Source organism: Clarias gariepinus, chromosome 22 (assembly GCF_024256425.1).
Source record: "Clarias gariepinus isolate MV-2021 ecotype Netherlands chromosome 22, CGAR_prim_01v2, whole genome shotgun sequence".
Classification (NCBI taxonomy): Eukaryota; Metazoa; Chordata; class Actinopteri; order Siluriformes; family Clariidae; genus Clarias; species Clarias gariepinus.
In genome coordinates, this window is record NC_071121.1 from 1,800,930 (window position 1) to 1,823,997 (window position 23,068).

Below are 23,068 nucleotides of genomic sequence, written 5' to 3' on the forward strand. Positions count from 1 at the left end.
AAAAACTTGTGTGTTTCATATTTTTTTTAAAGTACAATTAAACACAAAAGCCATCCTTGTTGAATACTTTATTTAATCAGGCTTGAATATGTTCCATATGAAAGGCAAAATTAAAATGTTTCCCCCTCCGTTCCCCATCTCAATATAATATAATATAGCGTAGGCACATTACAGAAAAAAGGCTTCGTTTTGTAAATAAGAGCATCGTCGTAACAAAATGTCTGAAATGAAGCATACATGTCCGTCTGTCAGTAATGTATAAATATGTATATATACTGTATGTACACACTCTCACGTCAGAGCAGATGCCTGGAGCGAGAGAGAGATGCAGGGAGAGATTTACACAGCGCAGAAGTTTAGATCAGAAACTACAAAGAAAATAACAGTGGGGTTAAAAAAAAAAAAAACTCTTTCTCCCTTAAACTCATCCACCTCAAGATCAGACAGGAAGTGGAACGTTTCTTGTTCCTGTTTCAGCTGAAGATCAGGATTACGCAACAACCCGGAGCTCAAAACACGAACAGAATCTCACGTGAAGAACAACATCATTATAACGAACTTCCTGTTTCCTGATTACTCTTAAACAAACCGTATAGAACCAAAGCCCCGCCTCCTTTCCTGCTCATTGATTAAGAAGGAATAATAATAATAAACAGCAGCGTTTTAAACTTAACCCAATCCCATCGTTCCGAGTGCTTGCGCTCGTGTTACTGAATTCGCTCGGAAATATAGCGAGCGCGGATAGTTTACAGTGTCGCGCTCCATTTGGTCCTCGGTAAAAAAATAATAATAATGCCTCACTAAAATGATTAAAGCGGCAATCAGTGTATTTTGTACAACATAATGTTTCACAGTCCTGGAAAATCCTTAACACATCAAAAATGCGTGAACCCGAGTCAGGATTTACATTCTGTCGCTAATCTTAGTGGAATAAATTATGAATACACACGCTAACGAGCTGTGGTTTAAAGGAGCAGTGTGTGATTTTTTTTACAGCCCTGTAGTGCCTGCGAGGTGAGCGATGCTTGAAATGACAACGTGAGGAAATGAGAACTGTTCGTTTTGCTACAAGAAACTAGATGTAACGTTGCAGTGAGGGTGAAAGGGGCGGAGCTAATTTCAGGGTCAGGAAGATGAACAGTTTATGATTACGAGGTTAAAGGTGCAGTTTGTAACTTTGGAGAGCGTGTATGGGCACAAAATGGGAAATCAAATATATATTTATTTTTATCAGTCCCGTGTGAACAGGAAACGAAAAAACTGAGCTGAGATGAATAAAGTTTTTGTTCACATGACGTTTAAAAATGAAACGTGAGCAGATTCCCAACGAAGTGACGTAAAACAACAACGTGGTTTCCTTTCTAACGTCCTGGTCCCTTTAAGTTGGTTAAAAAAAAAAAAAACAATCATAAGGATACATAAAAATAAAGATGATGCGTACAGAATGAAAAAAAAAATTAAAAGCCTCTGCCTGGTCCCATTTTTCTGAAGCCTGCCAGAATAATAATAATAAAAAAAAAAAATCAGGCCGGGGTTGCTTCTTCCTGAGCTCTCGGTTTTTACGGCTGCCGGGATTTCCGCTCGACTGGAGGAAAGAAAAAAAAAAAAAAGGAAAAGAGGAAAAGAAAGGAAAACATGATGGGGGGGGGGGGGGTGAACGCTTCAGTCTAATGGAAGAGGAGAGCACGAAAAAGAAAATAGAAGAAGAAGAAGCCAAGCCCTTGTGTTAGACACGTAAAAAAAAAAAAAAAAAAGAGAAAAAGGGAGATCACATTATGGAAGTTAAAAATTGGCGTTTAAATAAACGACACACAGGGAGGAGGAGGAGGAGGAGCTCTTTGAGAGCGGATCAGCTGCAGCTGTTCTCCGGTACACAGCAGAGCCAGAATAAATATTATATATTTATATATTTAAATTTTATGTATATATATATATATATATATATATATATATTTCTGTATAACCAGAGAGAGAAAGAGAGCTGAAAGGGAAAGAAAATAAAAGTAGTTTTAAAGAGAGTCCCGTCCCAGGTGTCGACGTTTCTTCAGTCCTTCATGCTACTGAACATCCCGCGCATGCACACGTCGCTCAGACGGTGTCTCGTTACGCCACGTGACCCTGGCACGTCCCTCCCACCGTCTTCATCTCACACAGAGAGAGAGGTGGGAGTTCTGCCTGAAATGTAGGCCATAAGCGCTGGCGACATCGTTTCCATAGAAACAGGTTTCACAGCAGTCCATGACATCATCAGCACTTGAGCCGGACCCTGGGTGGCAATGTGTCTGTGTGTGTGTGTGTGGGTGTGTGTGTGTGGGTGTGTGTGTGTATGTGTGTGTGTGTGTAGTGTAGAACAGCTACACACGATTGTCTCCGCTGACTCGGGGTCTTCGGATCGCATTTCTGCAGGAAAAAGGAAACATTATCATTGTCATCATTAATGAAGAAATTAATGACAGTGTTGTGGCTTCATGGGAAAATAATCAACAGCAGGATGGTGTGATGGAGGGGACGTCCTGTAACCACCGAGGAGTTGATTGTTTTCCTGTAACCGTGTCTCGAAAGTGTTGCATAGGTTTATATTAATATACACTCGGTTTTATGCTAACAGTCTATTCACTGTCGTGTGTGTGTGTGGTGGATGTTCGGGAGCCTCCAGTGTCAGAGGAAGTGAGAAGTGGGGCGTATAAGCCACACACATACCTGGACCTGTTGTGTGGGTCCATGTCCAGCAGAACGTCCTGCGACACCCTGAAGTCTTCCAGAGGAGACTGGTATCGCGACTCGAACGAGCCCTCGCGGCCCCGATACCCCAGAGCCTGAGCTGGGGACGAGGGCATAGGGGAAATGGAGGACAGGGACGACAGGGAGGACACGCTGTCCCCTAAACGCTCCCTCCCTGCCGTTATCACACCCATCGCCCCGAGGAATGGACTCAACATTTCTCCATTCTCAAGCTAGAGAGAGAGATGAATAAAGGCTGTTTTAGAAATAAATAAAAATCAAGTTTAGAGAGAAATTCTTATAGAAATAGAAGAGGAGACAAAACAAACTAAGAAATAAAAGAATAGATAGAAGAATGGCAAGGAAAGAACAGAGACATTCATCTACAGGTCTGTATTTATTTAATCAAAAATTATCTATCCGTCTGTCCCATACGCTTATGCTTCTGTCTCGTTCTCTAAACGTGCCCGTCTCGTGCTTTACGTGTCTGGGCGTCTGCCTGTCTCACCCGTTCCTTATGCGTCTAGACGTCTACCCTAACTCTGTCTCTCCAGTTCCTAATGTGTCTGGACGTCTGCCTGTCTCTCTAATTCCTTATGAGAGACCAACAGACATGTACATTTAGAATGAGAGATAGGCAGGTGGTTTTTAACATGTTTGTGTGTGTGTGTGTGTGTGTGTGTGTGTGTGTGTGTGTGTGTGTGTGTGTGTGTGTGTGTGTGTGTTTGTGTGTGTATAAACTCACTCTTCCTCTGCTGATCTCCACGTGAACAAGCAGCGATGCTAACTCTAGATCCTCATTATAGCTGTTCTTCAGCGGCACAGCCCTGTAACCTGTACACACACACACACACACACACACACACACACACACATACCACGTACGTCATGCAAGGAACTGCATGCTAGCTCCTGATAAGTAGATTGCTGTTTCTAATCTTTTCTAATCTCTAATTTATAACAATTTGTAATCTATAGAAGTAAAAAAAGGTTTTGTCTGTACATTAGTTTAGAACTCGCTCTTTCAATGATCTTTACATTTCATACAATTAGAGCCCCTAAAACCAGCCTCAGGAAACAGAGACTCAGTCTGTCGGTCTGAATTTAACAGAATTTAACAAAACTTTGCCAGTCCTTCAGCATTTGGCTGATGTTTAACCTGCACCATAAATCCAGTAACAATGTTGAGGAGAGGTAAAGTTATAAGCAGTTTTGTGCCAGACTATAAACCTTAAGTTTTAATGGCGGACTGCATGCGTTAAACTATCTGTCTAGACTTTACTGAATCTCCTTCAGTCCTTAGATCTCTACCTGAAGTTTAACCTGCACCATCAGTGAATCTAAATGTGGAGTAAAAGTGATGTTATGAACAGTTATGTGTGGGATTTAATAATCTACTTTATAATAATCTACTAATGCGCTACTGTCTCAATGTAAACAAACACCTGCACCAATAGATATTAATTAGAAAAGATAAAGTGAATATTTTTACTGGGATTAGTTCATATTTTCACTTTGGCTGAAATAACAGCGCTGAAGTGGTATAAGTGAGTTTTAACACGCTGGAGTGGTTTTAAGACAAAACTTCATCTTTATCCTTTGATCTACTTTTTCCATTTCTCATCTGTGATTCACTCTCCGATTACCGAACAGGGAGTGTATTTGTCTGAGCACCAAAGAAGGACAACTTAGTGTAAACAAGGCGTAAGATACTCAACCTTACAGAATGGGATTTCTTTGTATTAATAAGTTAGACAGAGAGTTCTCTTTAACAGAGTTGACGCTAACAGTCAACGACGCGTACTAACGCTAGTATTTAATATGAAAATCTGACACATTTGTATATGTACAGTGTATAATGCCTTATGTTATAGTATATGTTACCATTTAATTATTTATAAAAATATTTTTAAATGAGTTACTGCTGTAATTTTATAATGATCTGGGATTTATTATAAATACTGTATACATTAAATCAATTAATTAAAGCAGGGAAAAAAATATAAATTAAAGCATGAGAAAAAATATGTGAACAACATTTCTAAAAAATAATAATAATAATAATAATTTTTTGAATAACAGGTACTGCGGTAAAACATGTCCAGGACCTCCTGCGTGACCTCTCACCTGTTTTGAGGCAGTTGATGGGGAAGGTGGCCTGAGCGAGAAAGTTCTGGTCATTGAACATGTCGATTTCGTAGACGACGAAGCGCAGGAAGGCGAACGTGGGGTTATAGAGGGTGAAGCGGAACGGCTTCCGCGGCCACGTGGGGTTCAGACCGTTATCCGCTGCAGGAGAGGGAATGAGGTCGTGAGAAATCCATCAAAACTTACACACACACACACACACAGCTACACTCCTCACTTACCCTCAGAGTCTGTCTTCTGCTTGTTACAGTCGTATTCTGCGCCACAAACCTCGATCTCGATCAGCGGACACACAATGCCCCGCCCGTGCTTCGGTAAGTGTCGCGCTCCCAACACCTGTAAATAAACAAATAAATAAATTAATTAATTAATTAAAAAAACAGCATACTTAATTTCTCTCAGAAATTTTCAGAGAAAAATTCACTTCAGCTCTAAAACATACATATTCATTCATTTACATCATCACCCTCATTAATATTAAGTTATGTAATCAGGTGTTTCTTCTTGTTTTTCCTAAAACCTGCAGACCTTGAAACTAATCTCTCTTCACAATTTATACTTTTAATCAATTTTTTTTTCCCTTTCTGAGGCCTCTCTTATAAGCCTTTGGTCTTACTGTATTTTATTATATGATTTTATTTGCATTAAATATTATTTCACTGTGCAGCCAAGATAAATTATACAGTATAAAAACACCTACAACATACTTTTATATAATACATAAAATTAAATATCGTATTATTGTAAAACGTACATTTTCTCTTTTTAATTCTGATTATTAAATTCAAACAATGTGAATAAGAATGCAACAAGATATTTAAAATTTTATATTTAATTATCTTTATATGGACCATAGAGTGAATCATGGAGAGATCTATTTATAAGTAAGAATTAAATAATATATTTTTTTTAATCTTTGTAAATTTAAATAATATAGATAAATATTTCTTTTTTAATGATGAAAAGGCAAAATTGAAGAAATCAATTATCAAAAATACAATTTAAAATATAGAAAAAAACAAAAAAACAATTCTGTTAAATACTGAAAATGAATAAACAGGCTTTATTGCTTTATTTTTAAACAAAGTTCTAGCATTTGCACAGATCCTGATGTTTCCACCAAAGTAAATCCCTTAGTTAGTTTGGTAGTTCCGTTAGTTTGTGATGGAAATCGTTTCTTTTTTTTCCCTGCCGTTGTCTCACTAATGACCATCAATAAATAAAAAAAATAATAAAAAAAACCAATAAAAAAAAAAGTCATCTTTCCTTTCATGCAAAAACCTCACCAATGTCAGGTACCTTACATTTAGCAATAAAACAATAACATTCTTCTTAATGAGCTGAATTGTTTAAGCAGGTGTTTTCTTCACCTCTATAATGAGCGTGACGTGCTCGACTCCTCTCAGCGTGTGTTTGTCGAAAGGGTCGAAGTTGTCGTCTCTCATGATGGCCGGCTGCAGGACGTAACCGCTCTTTCCGTTCAGCATAAACAGAGCCTGGTTCATCTGCATGGGCTTATCTACACCGAGAGAGAGAGAGAGAGAGAGAGAGAACATATATAAACACCTTCTGACCAATCAGAACGCAGGATTCCTCAGCACTGCGCTCTCACCAGGTATAAATAATACGTTACTGAATAAGTCTGCCGTTCTATAACCGTCCTCACGCTAATGTTCCTCATCTCAGTCCTGGAGTTACCTGCTGTCTGGAAGTTGAGCGCCACCAGCTGGCTGCCGCAAAGCCACATGGGTAAGGGGTCGTAGTTGGAGGAGTCGAGGCGCTGCCCGCGGGGGTAGATACGCGACAGCTGAAGACGGTTGTACTGCAGGAACTTCTTCCCTTTCACCCGGTTCACGTATTTCTCAGCTTTGGTCTCCGGGAATGAGGACATGTCTCTGAAACACGCTCTCTCCGTCCCGATCTCTGAAACACAAACAAACCATAATCACATCATTAACATCACACTCTCCTTAGTATGCGTGTTTGTTGTATTACTGTTACTTTGTTGTGTTCAGTGTTAAGACATAATTAATTGATTTGATTGATTGATTTGCAGTGTTCTTGATCCTCCACCAAAACAGGGAGTGAACCGAGTCCCTAATCTATTGTGATATCATCATCATGCGACACATCTGGCTCGGACCCACAACTAGATCATTATTCAACTATTTAAGCTGAATCACGCAATAATCTCATTTTGACAAATTAAAGGCGCAAAATGAGTAGCATGTAAATATATAATGGGATAAAGTATTAATACACTGTGTAAAAAGGCTGATAATGAGGCTTAGCTGTGCTCCCTGGCAATGTGTAAGTGATTTACAGCGCCACCTGTAGGATTGTGCAGCATTTTACCACTTAAATGCAAATGCATAAATTAAAAATACATGAAAAAAAAAAAAAAAAAAGATTTTGGAGTCAGTGTGAATATATGATGTATGAATTGCAACAATTGCTCTTTATCTATCTGATCTAAGGCAGTAAGTCAGCTAGAATCAAGCTGAGCTGAACCGAGTTTATACCGAGTATTTATTTATTTAAAATGACGTACTGACCATCAGGTTTAAACTAAAAAAAAAAAACGCTAGGAAAATATTTTTTATACACTGCCAGTCAAAAGTGTGGACACGCCTTCTAATTCCATGGTCGTTCCTTATCTTTATTTCTCTCTACACTGTGAAACAATACTGAAGGCGTTTATCAAAAACACACAATAATCTCCTCTGAACAGTTGATATTGAGATGTATATCTGCTACTTCTGCTCTGTAAAGCTTTATAACGGCTCTAATCTGAGGTGCTGGTTGTTAATTGGTGATTTCTGAGGCTGGTGACTCTAAATTAACATCTGCTCTGCAGCAGAGCTCAGTTTTGGTCTTGTTTTCCTGGGAAGGTCTTCATGAGAGACAGTTTCATCATGGAGCTTGATGGGTTTTACAAACACACTCGACACAATACTGTTCTTGTAAAAACTGATCCAGAACAGCTGACCCTCGTGTCTTACAATAACATCTGACTGTTTCTGTTATTAATGGATAACCTAATGCCACACAGTATGTGCTATTTCATAGTTTTGGATTTGAAATCTTTAGTATTGTTCTAGAATTATAGTGGTGCTCAGAGGACTAAGACACTGTGTTACTGATTGGAAGATCGGCGGTTCGATCCCCAGCTCCACCAGGTTGCCACTGTTGGGCCCTTGAGCGAGGCCCTTAACACTATCTGCTCCAGAGGCGCTGTATCATGACTGACCCTGGGCTCTGACCCCTGTTACACTCGGATACGCGAAGAAGGAATTTTACTGTGCTGTAATGTATATGTGACAAATAAAGGCTTAAACTTAAAGAATGTAGCAAATAAATCAATAAACAAACAAACAAAAAAGAGGGGGCGTGCAGACTTTTGACTGGCACTGTACATGTAATTTTTTTTCCAGGACAGAGAATTAAATAGAGTTTTATCAGTCTGAATGATCTGGGGGCGTATGGTCTCCTGTATGGAGCATGACACAGGAGCGGTAGAGGCGGTGATGATCACATTCATTATTAGATTTATTACAGTTTTTAATTTTTTTTCTTGTTGACCCACTTAATTATCTGCTTTACTGTATGTCGTTACAGATCGACATAAATATTGATCCAGAAATATGATCTTTTATGCTATCACTTACACGTTTATTGGTCCTATCAGGCTTCACATTTTTGTTTGTTTAATCTTTTTAACCCTTCGCACATATTTTGACTGTAGGAGCCATTAATTCTGATTATATATTTTTGAAAACGTTGTTGCAATTTGCAAAAACATAACAAATAAAGACCATTTAAGTGAGTGAAATTCTCAGATCTCATCAAATTACCTACAACATATATTTTAATGTTGTACATAATTTTATTCACTTAGATTTATCAAAGATTTTTACCTACAGTATTTCTAGACTGTTTTAAGTACAAACTATATTCTGTAGCTACCAGTTTATTCACAGTACTAACATTTAAACTTTTTGTAGTTTTTAGTTAAAAATGGCATGATAACAAAAAACTATGACATGATGTTACTGTAAGAACTCATAAATACGAGGCGCATCAAACTACCAGGAGAGAAAATTTTAATTATTAAAGCTGACCCTAATTATGTATCATCTTGTATCTGGAAAAATATATACTTTTCAATATTTAAATAAAAAACAGAATTTATTAATCAGATAATATCTAAATTTAGCAAATGACTTTTTGCTATTAAAAAAATTATCCACCTCAATGCATCTCTTTTAGTTTTTATTTTATAAAGTTCTTTCGATTCAAAATCACACCATTTGATAAGAATAAAAGTAGCAACTCTTTTCATGAAATCATAATTTGTTTCCAGTAATATTAATAAAATTATTTAAAAATATATTTAAATATTAAATACAAATACCAGTGCGATCTCTGATGTGTATTATGAGAATTTATCCTTATAGCGATATTATATTTTCATATCATATTATTCAGCCCTAATCACTTTTTACCCTCCAACTCCGCCTCCAAACTTTAGGCCACACTTCCTCTTCAATAGAGAAGTGTATAAATGTGTTTTTGAAGCTGAAGTGTTTCTTCAGAGTGTGTGTGAGAGCCCTTACTGTCCTCGTCGAAGGGAACGGGTCTGCAGTACACCACCAGGTCTGAGAGCTCCAGTGCGATTTTCTTCCTCCTCTCCATCATCTTCCCTTCTTCCAGCTGAGAAATAGAGACACACACACACACACACACACACACACTTACTTCACTTTCATCAAATCGCTTATGTTAAAGTCTTCACTCACTTTAGAGTCAAATAGTTTGTTACAGCTTTGATCAAAGCCTACATTCTGTCTGAACGATTAGATAAACAACAGCCACTGGAACTCCTCGTCTGTCTCACTCTCAGTTTAAGTCTGTCTGTCCATCTTTTCTCCTCCCTGTGTCTCTGTGCAGTGATATTTCCCTCTCTCTCACACACACACCAGTGTGACTGTGTGTGCATCACTCTCGCCTGTCATTCTTTCAGTGGGTCTTCCTGTCTCAGTCCGTCTGTGCCTCAGTCTGTCTCTCTGCCTGTTTCTCTCTTTTTACACGTCATTTGTAAGTTTTCTAACCTTGGCCTCTGATGTCATTGTGACCTCACGGATTTTCGTCACCCAGTCCTTCAGCTCCTCCTGAGAGCTGGCAGCCACGTCCAGCAAGGTGCCCGAGCGCGGAGAGCCCATGGGGATCAACGAGAACACGTAGGGCCGGCTGCCTTTCCCCTCAGTCCTCACCACTGCAGAGACACAGAGAGAGAGAGAGAGAGAGAGAGAGAGAGAAAGAGAGAGGGAGAGATAGTGAGGAGTCGTTGTAATAATAATAATAATAATAATTCAAGATTCAAATAACTTTATTAATCCCAGAGGGAAATTGCTTATAACAGTCTGTATGTTAAAGCAATTCACACCACAGTGCTGCTTAATCTTGATTGGTCTGATTTTTCCATTTTCTTTTTAACAGCAGCTCTAATCACTTATGTTAAAGTCTTCACAACACGAGCGCAGGTTTGCGTTAATGCACTTGTTTTAATACACCACTAATGTGATGTTGTATTGAAAAATTAACAATTTCCACTAGAGGGCGCCATGACATGGAGAAGAAGGACAAACTCACCGATCTGACAGGAAGACACGTCCACACTTCCTCTCAAGAGGTCTCCAAGTGGGCTGTTCTCTGCCGCCTGCAGTGTGTGTGTGTGTGTGTGTGTGTGTGTGTGTGTGTATAAAACAGGACAAAGAACAAAACAACACAGGGTGAGGCCACAATTAAAAACAGCACATGGAATAAACCTAATAAAAAAAAAAAACTGTTCTTTAAAATTACTTAAACTTTAAAGAGTTTATGCGACCGAACTATAAATAAGTATTTTCCTTTGCCCTCTCAGTGTGTGTGTGTGTGTGTGTGTGTGTGTGTGTATGTCTAAAACTCACGCCTCTGTCCGGTTCCAGTGCCGTATGGCTGATCTCTTCTACATAATTAGCAGGAAACCACAGCTGCTTCTTTCCCCCAAAGTCACCTTTCCACCTGTGGGCAGCAGCGCACACACACACACACACACACACACACACACACATTAACACAAACCTAAGAAAACAAGACGCCTATTATAAACACAGCTGGTAAAAATGATCAGTTTAAAGGCAGCTTTAGCTCTTATCCTTAGTCTGACGCGTGTGTGTGTACGGCACGGTGCTGAAGCTTACAGTCATTTATTTAATGAGCCCCCCCCACTTGTAATAGACACACACACTAATATACTACTCAACGCAACACTACACTCTGTAATACCACACTACACTATAGCATACAATACTACATAATAAGGTAGTACACTGTTATACTCTACAATACACCTTAATCACCGAAACCATAAAATACACTACGCTATGCGATAGTACACCATACTGCACTACAGCACAGGGTACACCACCATACTATACTACTTCTGTGTGTACTACTACTGTGTGTACTACTACTTACTATACATTCTGTACCACACTAAACAGTATTACACCAGAAAGTACTACGTTACATGGTACTAAAGCATACTACACTACATCTTAAGGCACCCCGCCATACTACACTATAAAATACCACACTACACAGTAACGTACAATGTATTCTGCATGGTACTATATTACACCACAAAGTAATAAACCATTCGGTACTACACTATACAGCACAACATCATACCGTATTACACCTTAAGGTACTACACGTACCACACGACAAGGTGGCTACTTTGTCATACTACACTACACGGTACTACACCATACTCTACTACACCATACTCTACTACACTACACTGTACTACATTTCAAGGTACCCCACCATATTACACCATACTATACAGCACTACTTAGTAACGCATCATAATGTACTGTACTATACTACATCATACTATACTACACCATAAAGCACTAAACCATACTGTACTACAGCTCATGGTACTACACCATGCTAACCTACAGTACAACGAACTTCACCATACTAGACTATATCAGAAAGTACTACACCATATAGTGTATTATACTACATACTGTACTACAGCTCATAGTACTACACCACACCTCAAGGTACTACATGGGACTACACAGTACTCCACCAAACTCTATTACACAATACCACATTATACTTTAATTAGATTACATTTTATTTGTATAGCGTTTTTAACAAATTTCATTGTCGCAAAGCAGCTTGACACAGTTAAAAGAAATACTATATAACACAACAATGTACCGAACTATAATACCACAGTACCACGATACTACACAGTATTATTCTATCTTATATTACACAATATGGTACTCCACTATACTGCATGCTTCACAATGCTACACTGTACTACACACTGCATGATCTACATAAAACTATACACATCACACTATGCGATAAAATATAAAACATTTATACGGTAGAATACTGAACAATATGTCACGGATGATACGATAGAGTTAGTAAAATAATAAAAGTGCAGAATGAGCTGGTGTATTTCTGGTGACATTATACACACACACACACACACACTCAGAGTCCTGACTCTCATCTCATAAAAAACAAAAACAAAACAAGAAACCTCCAGACTTCGTAAAGACTTTTAACGAGACTTTATAAACTTTCCAGACGACTTGTTTTTAGTTTTATAGTTTAATTTTTTTTTTTAAGTGATGTACTGTTTCATGAAGAAAACCATGACACGTCTCACTTACCAGCCTCCTTCCTGTTTGTCTACGTTCTGAATGATGGCATTTTTACTGAAAGAGAGCTCGTCATCGCGCTGAGCCTTATACTCGAACATTGCTTTCACAGTGCACTATGTAAACACACACACACACAAACAAACACACACAAACAAACACACACAGAGTGAGTCAACCTTTCTAAATAAGCACAACAAACAACTCGAAAAACTGAAATTTAAAATTAATTACCTTAAATGTAGGCATTTGATTGGCCTCCACATAGAAACCCGGGTTCCGTCCTTCATACAGGGAACCATAGTCCGGTTCCTGTACACAGATACACATAGATGGGCACAGACGCAGACAGACAAGGTGACAGACACGGAGGGCGCAGACAGACAAGGTGACAGACACGAAGGGCGTAGAAAGACAAGCAGACAAAAACAAAAACATGAGGAAGGTGCAGGCAGACATTTAGACAAGGAGACAGACACGTAAGTGGAGAAGTGGAGACAAATACACACAGACAGGTAGACCAGACAGACCCACGAAGGGCGCAGACACACAGACAAAAAGGCGGGCAGAACGTGCAGGAAGACAAACAGACAATGAAGACAGACATGAAGATGAAGCAGGTGACACGCAGAGGGCGCAATCAGGCATGTAGACAAAAAGGAAGACATACAAAGGTTGCAGATAGACATTAAGACAAGAAGACAAACATTTAAGTAGAGACACAAACACGCAAAGAGAGCAGACAGACATTTAGACAATAGGACACGCAGGTGGAGCAGACAGACAACAGACATGAGGAAAACAACATGCAGGGAGTACAGACAAACAAATAGACAAGGAGATACAGCACAGACAGACGGGGCGCAGCACAGACAGACAGACAGACGGATGGGGCGCAGCACAGACAGACAGACAGACGGATGGGGCGCAGCACAGACAGACAGACAGACGGATGGGGCGCAGCACAGACAGACAGACAGACGGATGGGGCGCAGCACAGACAGACAGACAGACGGATGGGGCGCAGCACAGACAGACAGACAGACGGATGGGACGCAGCACAGACAGACAGACAGACAGAAGGGAGGCAGCACAGACAGACAGAAGGGAGGCAGCACAGACAGACAGAAGGGAGGCAGCACAGACAGACAGACAGACAGACAGACAGACAGACAGACAGACAGACAGACAGACAGACAGAAAGACAGACAGAAAGACAGACAGACAGAACGCAGCACAGACAGACAGACAAACAGAAGGAACGCAGCACAGACAGACAAATTTTTAGTGTCATTACACCATTCTGTTCCACATTAATTTTGCAAAAAATGCTCATGATTATAAGACACACAACAAATATAACCTGTAGGAGAAAGTGTGTGTGTGTGTGTGTGTGTGTGTGTGTCACTCACAGCAGTGCCGATCTTCTCCAGTGTCTCCTCGTTGATGGGGTAACGCAGCTTCATCTTGCGGTACAGCGGGTGTTTCTCATAGTAACTGATCAAATCCACCAAACTGTCAAACTCTGAGGTACCAAGAACAACCGTCTGTCCCTCCTGCTGCACACGACAGTGTTTAATCTTCCCCTCCGCTCTGAGGGAAAGAAAGAGGGGGGAGAGAGAGAATTACACAAAGATAAAGATCGAGAAAGAGTAGAAATGAGAGAGAAAGATAGATGAGGGCACGAAGAGAGAGACATAACGAAAGACAGAGGAACAAAAGGAGACACAAAAAATAGCCAGGACAGAAACACAGAGGGACATGCGGAGAGATAAAGATAGAAAAATAAGAAAAGAGTGAAAATGACAAAAAGTCAGAGACAATTACCGAAAACAGAGGGATAAAGAAAAAGAGATCAACTAAAAATAAAGAGAAAAATAAGCAAAAGGAAAGAAAGACAAAATGTCAAAGACAGACAGAAAGAGAGGGAGCTCTTTAATAAGACTATAAAGTTTGAAAGAGATAGAGAGAGAGTGATAAAATAGAGACGGAAAAAAGAATTTACCGGAAAGAGATGGCGTAGGAATTTAACTCCGTCCTCTTCCTCACGAGGAAGGCTCCGTCACGCGGCACCCTCATCAGCATGTTCTCCGCCTGGCTCCGGGTCAGACACGCGTGATACCACCTGGAACACCGGAGACAGTCAGTACAGCACACTTCTGTCGCTAATAGCATGGTAATAACACGCTAATAACACGCTAATAGCCAACAGCGTGCCAATACCACGTTAATTTAAAGAATTAGAATAAACAATAAAAGATTGACAAAGATAAACTTTTGGCACTCTTTCTCTAAACCTCGCCGCGGCTTTTCAGCACGTCAGACTCACTCTTTGCTCTCGTGAGCGTTGGTCTGAGGCACCGGCTCCGTCAGCTTCATCTCAAACTCATTGCAGCGCAGCGCCACCTGCTGATAGTGTGTGATGAGGGCGAAGAGCGTGTCGAACACCAGGTTGTCCGTCAGGTAGAATTTGGGGCTTCCGGCTTCCTGGCGAGAGTGAATCCTACAGTGCTGAACACGACCTGAACGCCTGGGGCGCACCAATACACACACACACACACACACACACACACACACGGATAATTAAACAACTAGTAAATTACATTAGGGCTGAAACGATTTTTCGAATAACAAGTACTTTTATTACTAAAAATGATCAACGCAAAATCTTCTGCCTCGAAGCTTCTTTTAATTAACTTTAAAAGCTTCTCGTTATGTTTTTGCTCAATTATTTGTTTGGCGTGACACAGCGCGCACTTCCGGGTGCAAGCCGCCAGTAAACACCGTTAAAGAAGAAGCGCTTACGTCACCCACAAAGTGGAAGGAGACGCAAACAGTAAGCTGTGTATTAATTTCTGGTGCGGGAACGAACAAAACGCAAAATGTAAGGGAGCGATAACAATTATCAGCAAACCAAGAAATGAAGAAATCAGCAAGAGAAAATGACAAGGCTTATGTTTTGTTGCACAACTTAATGTTTTTTTAATAATTATTTATTTTAATGTTTGCCTTAGTTTTTTGATACTTAAATCATTTAAAATAGGCTTTAAAATAAAAATGTATGGCACTCTGTCTACTTTAAGCTATTCCTTGTATTCTTAATAATGACAACGTTGATTTTTTTATAAAATGCGGTGTTCATTTAAAAAATAAAAAGTTGATTTATGAAAAAAACACAATTAATCTTTGTTTCTCTTATATATTTTATACTGCTGTTTAATTAAGCAAAAGTACATTTTATCCGATTACTCTATTAATCGATTAACTTTTTGGTGAAATACTCGATTACTAAAATATTTGATAGCTACAGCCCTATATTACATATTACAGCTTTGTATGAACCCCTGAGTGAGACATGAAATTAATTTTTTAATAAAAATAAATAAAAAAATTTATTGTAAAAAAAAAAAAAGAAAAAGAAATAATATTTAGTATGATAAATTTTACTAAACTTCAATAAAAAGTTTCTCAAATTTCATTAAGAATCCATAGGAGATTCTAGGTGAGAGTAGGTCTGTACGGTCCGCAGTACTGAGGAGAGAGCAGCTGCCTGACTAAACCCACATTCACACCCAGTCACAGAAGCACTTTCAGTAAGAACACATATCTGATAACGTTATGTCGTCTTAAACAACACGCCGTCTCTGCACTAATCACTTTTAAGTCGCATCTGAGCCATCACTGCTCCTTTATTTACGGCTACAAGGCTACTAGTTCTAACAACAACAACGCTGAATCCCAAATCCCTCTCCAACCCCTGATCAAGGGCACTACCTGGTGTGTTGAACTCAGGACTGTCCAGCACCTTCATGGTTTATTCTCCTTACAATTTGGCTACACAGTAGCGGTAGATGTTTAAAACTACCTTCACCTCCTGTTAATTACACTAACTGACACTTGATAATTGTCGCTCGTCAGCTACAAACAGCAGCTTCTATTGCCTTAGCAGCAAAATAACTTTTTTAAATAAAGAAACTAATCATAATCTGTTGTTGATAAACGCTGTCATATAAAAGTAATGTCACACTCCAGGTCATGCTGTCGTGCTGAATATCAGCACAGCTGTGACATCTTCAGTACTTCGGACGCGTCCTCGTGCCAACGACCAAATCACAGCCGTACAGACCTACTTAGACTCCAAGCTACACCGCCAGTTAGTGTAATTAATGACTGTAGTTAAACCTTTCAGTGCTGTTATGCTGTATATAATCACTCGTGGAACGTCTAACTAACTTGTGTGCAATTCATGATGATCACAATGTGAAATCTTACCAGAAAGATAAAGTGTAGTCTCCCACAAATGTCTCGCTCTCCCGAACCAGGAACGATCCGTCCGGAGCGCCGGTCTCCAGGCAGTACTCCGAGAGGAGACGCTCGGCGATCTGACGGCCATCCCTGCCCGCGCCCAGCTTTCCGTGGAACCACTTCTCGCTGACGTGCTGATCCATACCGTTCCCAACCTGGAGAGGCAGGATCAGGAGATCACAGAGGTCAGGACGGCAAATATGAGAGAGACACTGGCTGCGTTTCTCACTGAGAAAGATTTCCTTCCTGGAGAATTTAGATTTTTAAAAGGGCTTATCTGACAACTGTGTGGATTTTAGAGCACTAACTTCAGATAGAATCTTTTTCTTGTAAAGTTATGAATGATTATAACTTTTTATACACACAGCACTGTTGAGATCTGGATTCTGATTGGTCAAAAATGGTTGATTAATTTCCTAGAACATCTATTTGGGCAGAACTGCAGGTTTATGTTAATGCACTCGTTTCTATAGCAACGGCTCAGTCAGAAGTTAAAATTATAATAATTTCTCAGTGTAAATGGATAAAAAAACTAATTTATTTAACATTTATGGAAAGAGTCTCCAGTATCAGTGTTTTGTAACAATCAGAAGTAAAGTGAACAATCAAAGGTGAACTTTACTAGTTCACTAGCGGTTACTAGATAACATAAAAAGGATTGGTGTTTTTTTAAAGACACAGAAAGAAGACAAAAAAAGATGAAAATTTAAAAACGGTAACTATAAATGGTGCATTTACAAAGTGCATTGTGTAAAAATCTACAAGTTGTTGTGGTACGTTTGTTGCTGGATGTGCGCTTACTTTGTGGTAACAGTGGATCCGCTTGATTACATCACCTCGTCACTGATTAATTTCCTTTTTGTTTTGTATTCCTTAAACTGTTATTATTCACTTCACACCATCACCACACAGATAAGAAGATTTTAAAAAGTCCACTCACCTCGCGATGTTCCTCCTCATCCTCGTTGCCTTGGTTACTGGTGGTTTCCTCCGAGTAGTAGACCTTAGTGCTCGTCAGGACAAAAAAGTGCGGGTACCACTCCTGCACCGCAAAGTGAACCAAGCTTTTAGACAATTCCAGTGTTAAGGATGATGAGAAACATGGTTCTGGACTAAGGAGAAACAGAGCCAGGTTCTTACGTGGTTGATAGGATCCTCCAGGAACAAGATTCCATTCTTGATGGAGTTGCTGATGTCGTTTTCCGAGTACGGCGTGGATGTGGAAACCTCTTCGTACGCACTTCCTTCTGCTAACTTCTTGTGCTGTTGATGTGAACAAGTGTGTAGTAACGAGTGATGTTATTAAAAGGGACAGTGAGAAAACAAGGCAAAGACAAGACAAGATAAAGAGGAAGCAATTCTGTGGTTAACACCAAAAACCAAACACATGAATAGAAAGACCACCAAACACACTACGAAATATAAACAGAACTACACAACGTCACTCATTCATGTTAAAACATTAGATGGATGAAGGTTTGAAATATAAACCATTAATTTGGTTACAGGGGTTAGGTTATACCAGGTGGTTGCTAAGCTGTTGCATGATGATTATTTATGGTATTCCAAGGGGTTGAGTCCAAGATGGTTGCTAGAATATTACAAAAGTTTGCCAGAGTTTTGCCAGGAGTTTGATACAGCATTACACATGTTTGCTAGAGTGTCGCTAGGTGGATCCTATAGTAGTCAGGGGTGGTTCAGCGTCTGCCAAATGCCTAAATGTAAATGTGGTTGCTATAATATTACTAACGGTTGCTAGACTGTTGCTAGGTGGTTGCTATAGCATTACATTTAGTTGCTAGGTGGTTGCTATAATATTAATAACTTTTGCTAGAGAGAGTTATGCTGCTTGGTGGTTCATGAGTTATTTTAATTTGGTTGCAGGCATGTTGCACGGGGCTGCAACTAGCGCCCAGAAACTTACTGTTTCCACAGGTGGTTGCTAGGTTGTATTAATTATTAATTAATTATCTGAGACCCCTGATATCATCATAACTATATCTTGTACAGTGTCTGAATATTAGGGTTTTTTCCAGGTTCCATGCAGTTATCCGCAGGTCAAGTAAATATTTTTTTCCATAATTCCACACCGAGTGCTAACCTTGATCAGAATCTTCCTCTTGAGCTGATTGGGTGATGGAAGTCCGTCTGCAGAAATGTCCACTGCTTTGGTCAGGAGCATTTCACCGAAGACCTTCTTAAAGTACGTCGCCATGTTCCTCTGCTGCACGATGCTGCAGTGGTCCTCGATGGAGAGAATTATGGGAAATCTACGAGCAAAAGAAAACAAATCGAGATGAGATTTACTCAGCGATGTTAGCTGAAACAAATGTCTAAATAAAAAAATTAAAAAAACAAATAAAAAAAAAAAAAAAAAAAAAACACCTACTTCTACTGCAACTCGATTACACTAGATGTGCTTTTACCGTCTTTGTGAGATGATAACTTTATGGTGTTACTTTATATCAACAACAGGATTTAAACTTTTTATACTTCTAACATAAAATCTATTCCCACTGCCCCCTGCTGGATACTGCAGTAATACAATTACTTCATTTAAAATCATTCATCACATTATCTGAAAGTACACTGGAACTTTGGATCACAAGCATAATTCGTTCCGGAAGCACTTCGTATTTCAAAACACTCGTAAACCAAATAGAATTTTCCCATAAGAAATAATGGAAACTTAAGTAATCAATGAATGTAAGAGACGCACACTAAGACCCAGCAGGGGAGACGATTACCCACAATTCCGTAGCACAAGAAAGAGAAAGAACGTTAGCTCAGTTGTAATCACGTGACACTCGGCGTCAAAACAAGAAACGCATGTGTGATACTCGGTACTCGTAAACCAAGACTTGTTCATTTTCCAAGTCAAAATTCATTAAAAGTCTTTGCTCGTCTTGCAGAACACTCGCAAACTGTGTTACTCGTAATCCGAGGTTCCACTGTACGCATATAAATAGATTTTAGTCTGATCATAAAAACAAAGAATTTACATTTGAACCGATTGATTAAGTTCTTATGCTACTATGCATGCTACCAATCTCTCTCTCTTACACACACACACAAACACACACACAAACACACACACACACACACACACACACACACAAACACACACACAAACACACACACAAACACACACACACACTGCATGAGGGCAGTTCCACATCTTGGACACTTACTCGGATGTGACGAAGGCGTGCTCTTTGATGGTTATAAGAACATCACAAAACTTGATCTTGGTGGTGAGTGTGTGTCCGTGATAGATGACCGGCATCCCATCAGGACCGTCCCAGCAGTCCACTGCAACGCACATGATTTCCATAAGCATGAGGTTCTGCTAAAAGCTGCATAATTATTATTAAACTGAACCAGATTTATTATTTATATTTATTTAATCAAAGTAAGTAAATCTTCATATAATTTATCAATTACACCTACATACATTTTATTTCTTTATTTTTTAATATAACCCCATATTTCTTATAACAAATAAACATCTCAATTAAGTATTGTAATATTGTTAACATTTATTTATTTATGACAATAACCCCGGAGGATTTTTGTTGCTTGATACATTTTTAATATATTATTATTATAAGGATTTTAGTCATTAATGACTTTACTTGTCTTCAGGAGTGCAGAAAGATGAATTAAGCTTTTGTTTCTGACCAAATAAAAGTTAAACAGTAATAAAATTAATTAAATAAAGAAATAGATAGATAAAATAAATGTATTAATAACAACCTTTTAACAAACTGCCTTTTGTTTATGAATTAAATTTTTACATTTCTCCAACTTTAACATCAAATTGGTATTTTAAGTAACAATTTTAATTAAGAAATTTTTTTTTAAACATTTTCAACGTTTGAGGATTTTTACAATTAATTGAATTATGGTGCAGGTTAATGATGCCGGTCACATGATTATGATGTTTTGGAAAGAAAATAAATAAAATCTTGTGCAAACTAGAGGCATATCAGATTACTAATTAGTTTAATAATTACCATGACACTATCAAGCTGATCTATTATGTTATTATAGACTGAAAAGAACAAAGAATTTTATGGCTTAAATTGATGTTTTACTCTGTCATTGCTTGTAGGTTTGTCTGTGTGTATGTGTATATTTATATATATATATATATATATATATATATATATTCGGTTCTGTATATACGTGTGTGTGTATATATATATATATATATACACACAGTATATGTATACGTGTGTGTATGTATGTATATGTGTGCACGCTCACGCTCGATGCATCTGCAGCCCATCCTCAGGCAGCGGGCGTACGCCTCCAGAGATGACTCGCTGGAAAACTGGTCTCCCGTCAGGTAGCTAAAAACAGACACATGCGTCAGGGCCAGGAAATGTGTGTGCTGTAGTAAAACGCTCTCCCGCACACCCACCTCTCTCTCACTCCCTATCTCTGTGTGTGTGTGTGTGTGTGTGTGTGTGTGTGTGTGTGTGTGTGTGTGTGTGTGTGTGTGTGTGTGTGTGTGTCGGCTTCTGTTTACAAAACAATCTGCTCTTTGTCACAGCAGATCCGACTCCACTCAGACCCGACTCAAATTTCAGAAAGCAGCTTCCTTTAACCAGGGTGCACATACTTTTAGTAAAACCACACTCGGGGGTGCAGCAGCTCTAAAGGCCTGGCTCTGTCAGTAAAGACGTTTCCGCTGTAACACCTCTGTGTGGTCAAAGCGGTCTATTTTCGCTCTCCTGACTTCAGGTCGAGATGTGTTCGAGTTTGTATTAAACCTTAACACCTTAAAGATCTGAGTCGAGTGAAGGACGACACACACACACACACCCACACTCGCATTTAAACCCGAATCTACTGATAGAGGAACATCACAGCCACTATTTAAAGAGATTTATTTTAACCTGTACAACAGGAAACTCTGATGGCTTTATTTATCAGTTTTTATCGTCTGCATCAGGGTGCATCTCGTCACCGGAGCTCAACACACTCAACATCCCAACGTATAAAACACCAGCTTCAGAGAAAGACGCCAAGGCTAGAGGTTAGCTCCAGGGCTGCACGATTCAATTAATAATGATTTTTTTTCTAACTGTACAAATAAATAAATTAATTAATAAATAATTGACCATTCCTGCATGAATGAACTGCAATTTATTTTTATTAGATTAGATAACTGTACAGGTCTGTATCACAATTTAAATTTCTCTAGCATTATACACTACAACCTCCATAAACACATACAATATAGTTTCAGTAAAATATATTCGTTTTCTTTGATTTAGCCTCTTTTTTTTTTATGATGTTCGCATGAAAATGCCAAAAAAAAAAACAGCAGTAGGCGGTAGAACTAACTGTAAAGCCATGTTAGCCAATCAGATACCTATAAAAAATTATCCTAGCGTGTGATAAAAATTAAAGAAATACATTCATTTTACCCAATTCACCATCAAACCAATATTTAACTTTAAATTAACCCAAGTAATTTAAAAAAAAATTTATCTTGATTTTTAAAAAAAACTTTAATTTAGATTAAGATTCAATTATTTGTCACATGTACCTTAAAACTCAGTGAAATTATATATTTTTTCCACATATCCCAGTTAGGAAGCTGGTGTCAGAACGCAGGGTCAGCCTGGATACAGCGCCCCCTGGAGCTGACAGGGTTCAGGGGCTGGACAGTGGCAACCTGGCAGTGCTGGGACTTGAACCCCTGACCTTCTGATCAGTAACCCAGTAACCCACAGCCATGTTATGTTCACATCACACAAACTGTTCAGGTTTGTATTGCAGATTGTGATTTTTATGCCATTAAATGTTCAGCTTTAGATCCAACACATCCGCAATAACATCACAGGTATTTTTTTTCCCATGTCCATGTAGAAAATGCAAAAAAACAGCAGGAGGTGGTGTAACCCTAACTGTAAAGCCATGTGAGCCAATCAGATGCTTTGAAAAAATTATCCTAGCGTATAAAATCAAACACAGCAAACCTTCCCACTGAAAATGGATGGATGGTCCAACCATCCAATCCAATCCGATCCAGAGCATTAGTTTAAATTAAATAAGTGTTAACGCAGATCTATGGAGCAAGATGACCAAGTCCCAATTCCAATATAAACCTTAAGCATCAGCTGATTTTATGTTCACACATTATT

General features: G+C 38.9%; 1 protein-coding gene across 1 annotated transcript in view; it reads right to left on the reverse strand.

Annotated features, from left to right (window-relative positions):
* Window positions 1–53: 53 nt before the first annotated feature.
* plcg1 (phospholipase C, gamma 1) overlaps window positions 54–23,068 on the reverse strand; it is a 57,879-nt gene continuing 34,864 nt past the window's right edge. Inside the window, exons 12-33 of the mRNA XM_053481814.1 lie at window positions 21,180–21,265; window positions 20,102–20,222; window positions 19,012–19,180; window positions 18,051–18,173; window positions 17,851–17,952; window positions 16,878–17,065; window positions 14,935–15,135; window positions 14,611–14,730; window positions 14,018–14,198; window positions 12,840–12,917; window positions 12,618–12,721; window positions 10,839–10,932; window positions 10,522–10,588; window positions 9,981–10,144; window positions 9,486–9,582; window positions 6,568–6,792; window positions 6,240–6,388; window positions 5,091–5,205; window positions 4,849–5,010; window positions 3,467–3,555; window positions 2,701–2,954; window positions 54–2,400 (exon numbers count right to left, since the gene is read on the reverse strand). Coding sequence (XP_053337789.1) covers window positions 2,355–2,400; window positions 2,701–2,954; window positions 3,467–3,555; window positions 4,849–5,010; window positions 5,091–5,205; window positions 6,240–6,388; window positions 6,568–6,792; window positions 9,486–9,582; window positions 9,981–10,144; window positions 10,522–10,588; window positions 10,839–10,932; window positions 12,618–12,721; window positions 12,840–12,917; window positions 14,018–14,198; window positions 14,611–14,730; window positions 14,935–15,135; window positions 16,878–17,065; window positions 17,851–17,952; window positions 18,051–18,173; window positions 19,012–19,180; window positions 20,102–20,222; window positions 21,180–21,265 — 2,935 coding nt within the window. The 3' untranslated portion in view covers window positions 54–2,354. The remainder of the gene's footprint in view (window positions 2,401–2,700; window positions 2,955–3,466; window positions 3,556–4,848; window positions 5,011–5,090; window positions 5,206–6,239; window positions 6,389–6,567; window positions 6,793–9,485; window positions 9,583–9,980; window positions 10,145–10,521; window positions 10,589–10,838; window positions 10,933–12,617; window positions 12,722–12,839; window positions 12,918–14,017; window positions 14,199–14,610; window positions 14,731–14,934; window positions 15,136–16,877; window positions 17,066–17,850; window positions 17,953–18,050; window positions 18,174–19,011; window positions 19,181–20,101; window positions 20,223–21,179; window positions 21,266–23,068) is intronic.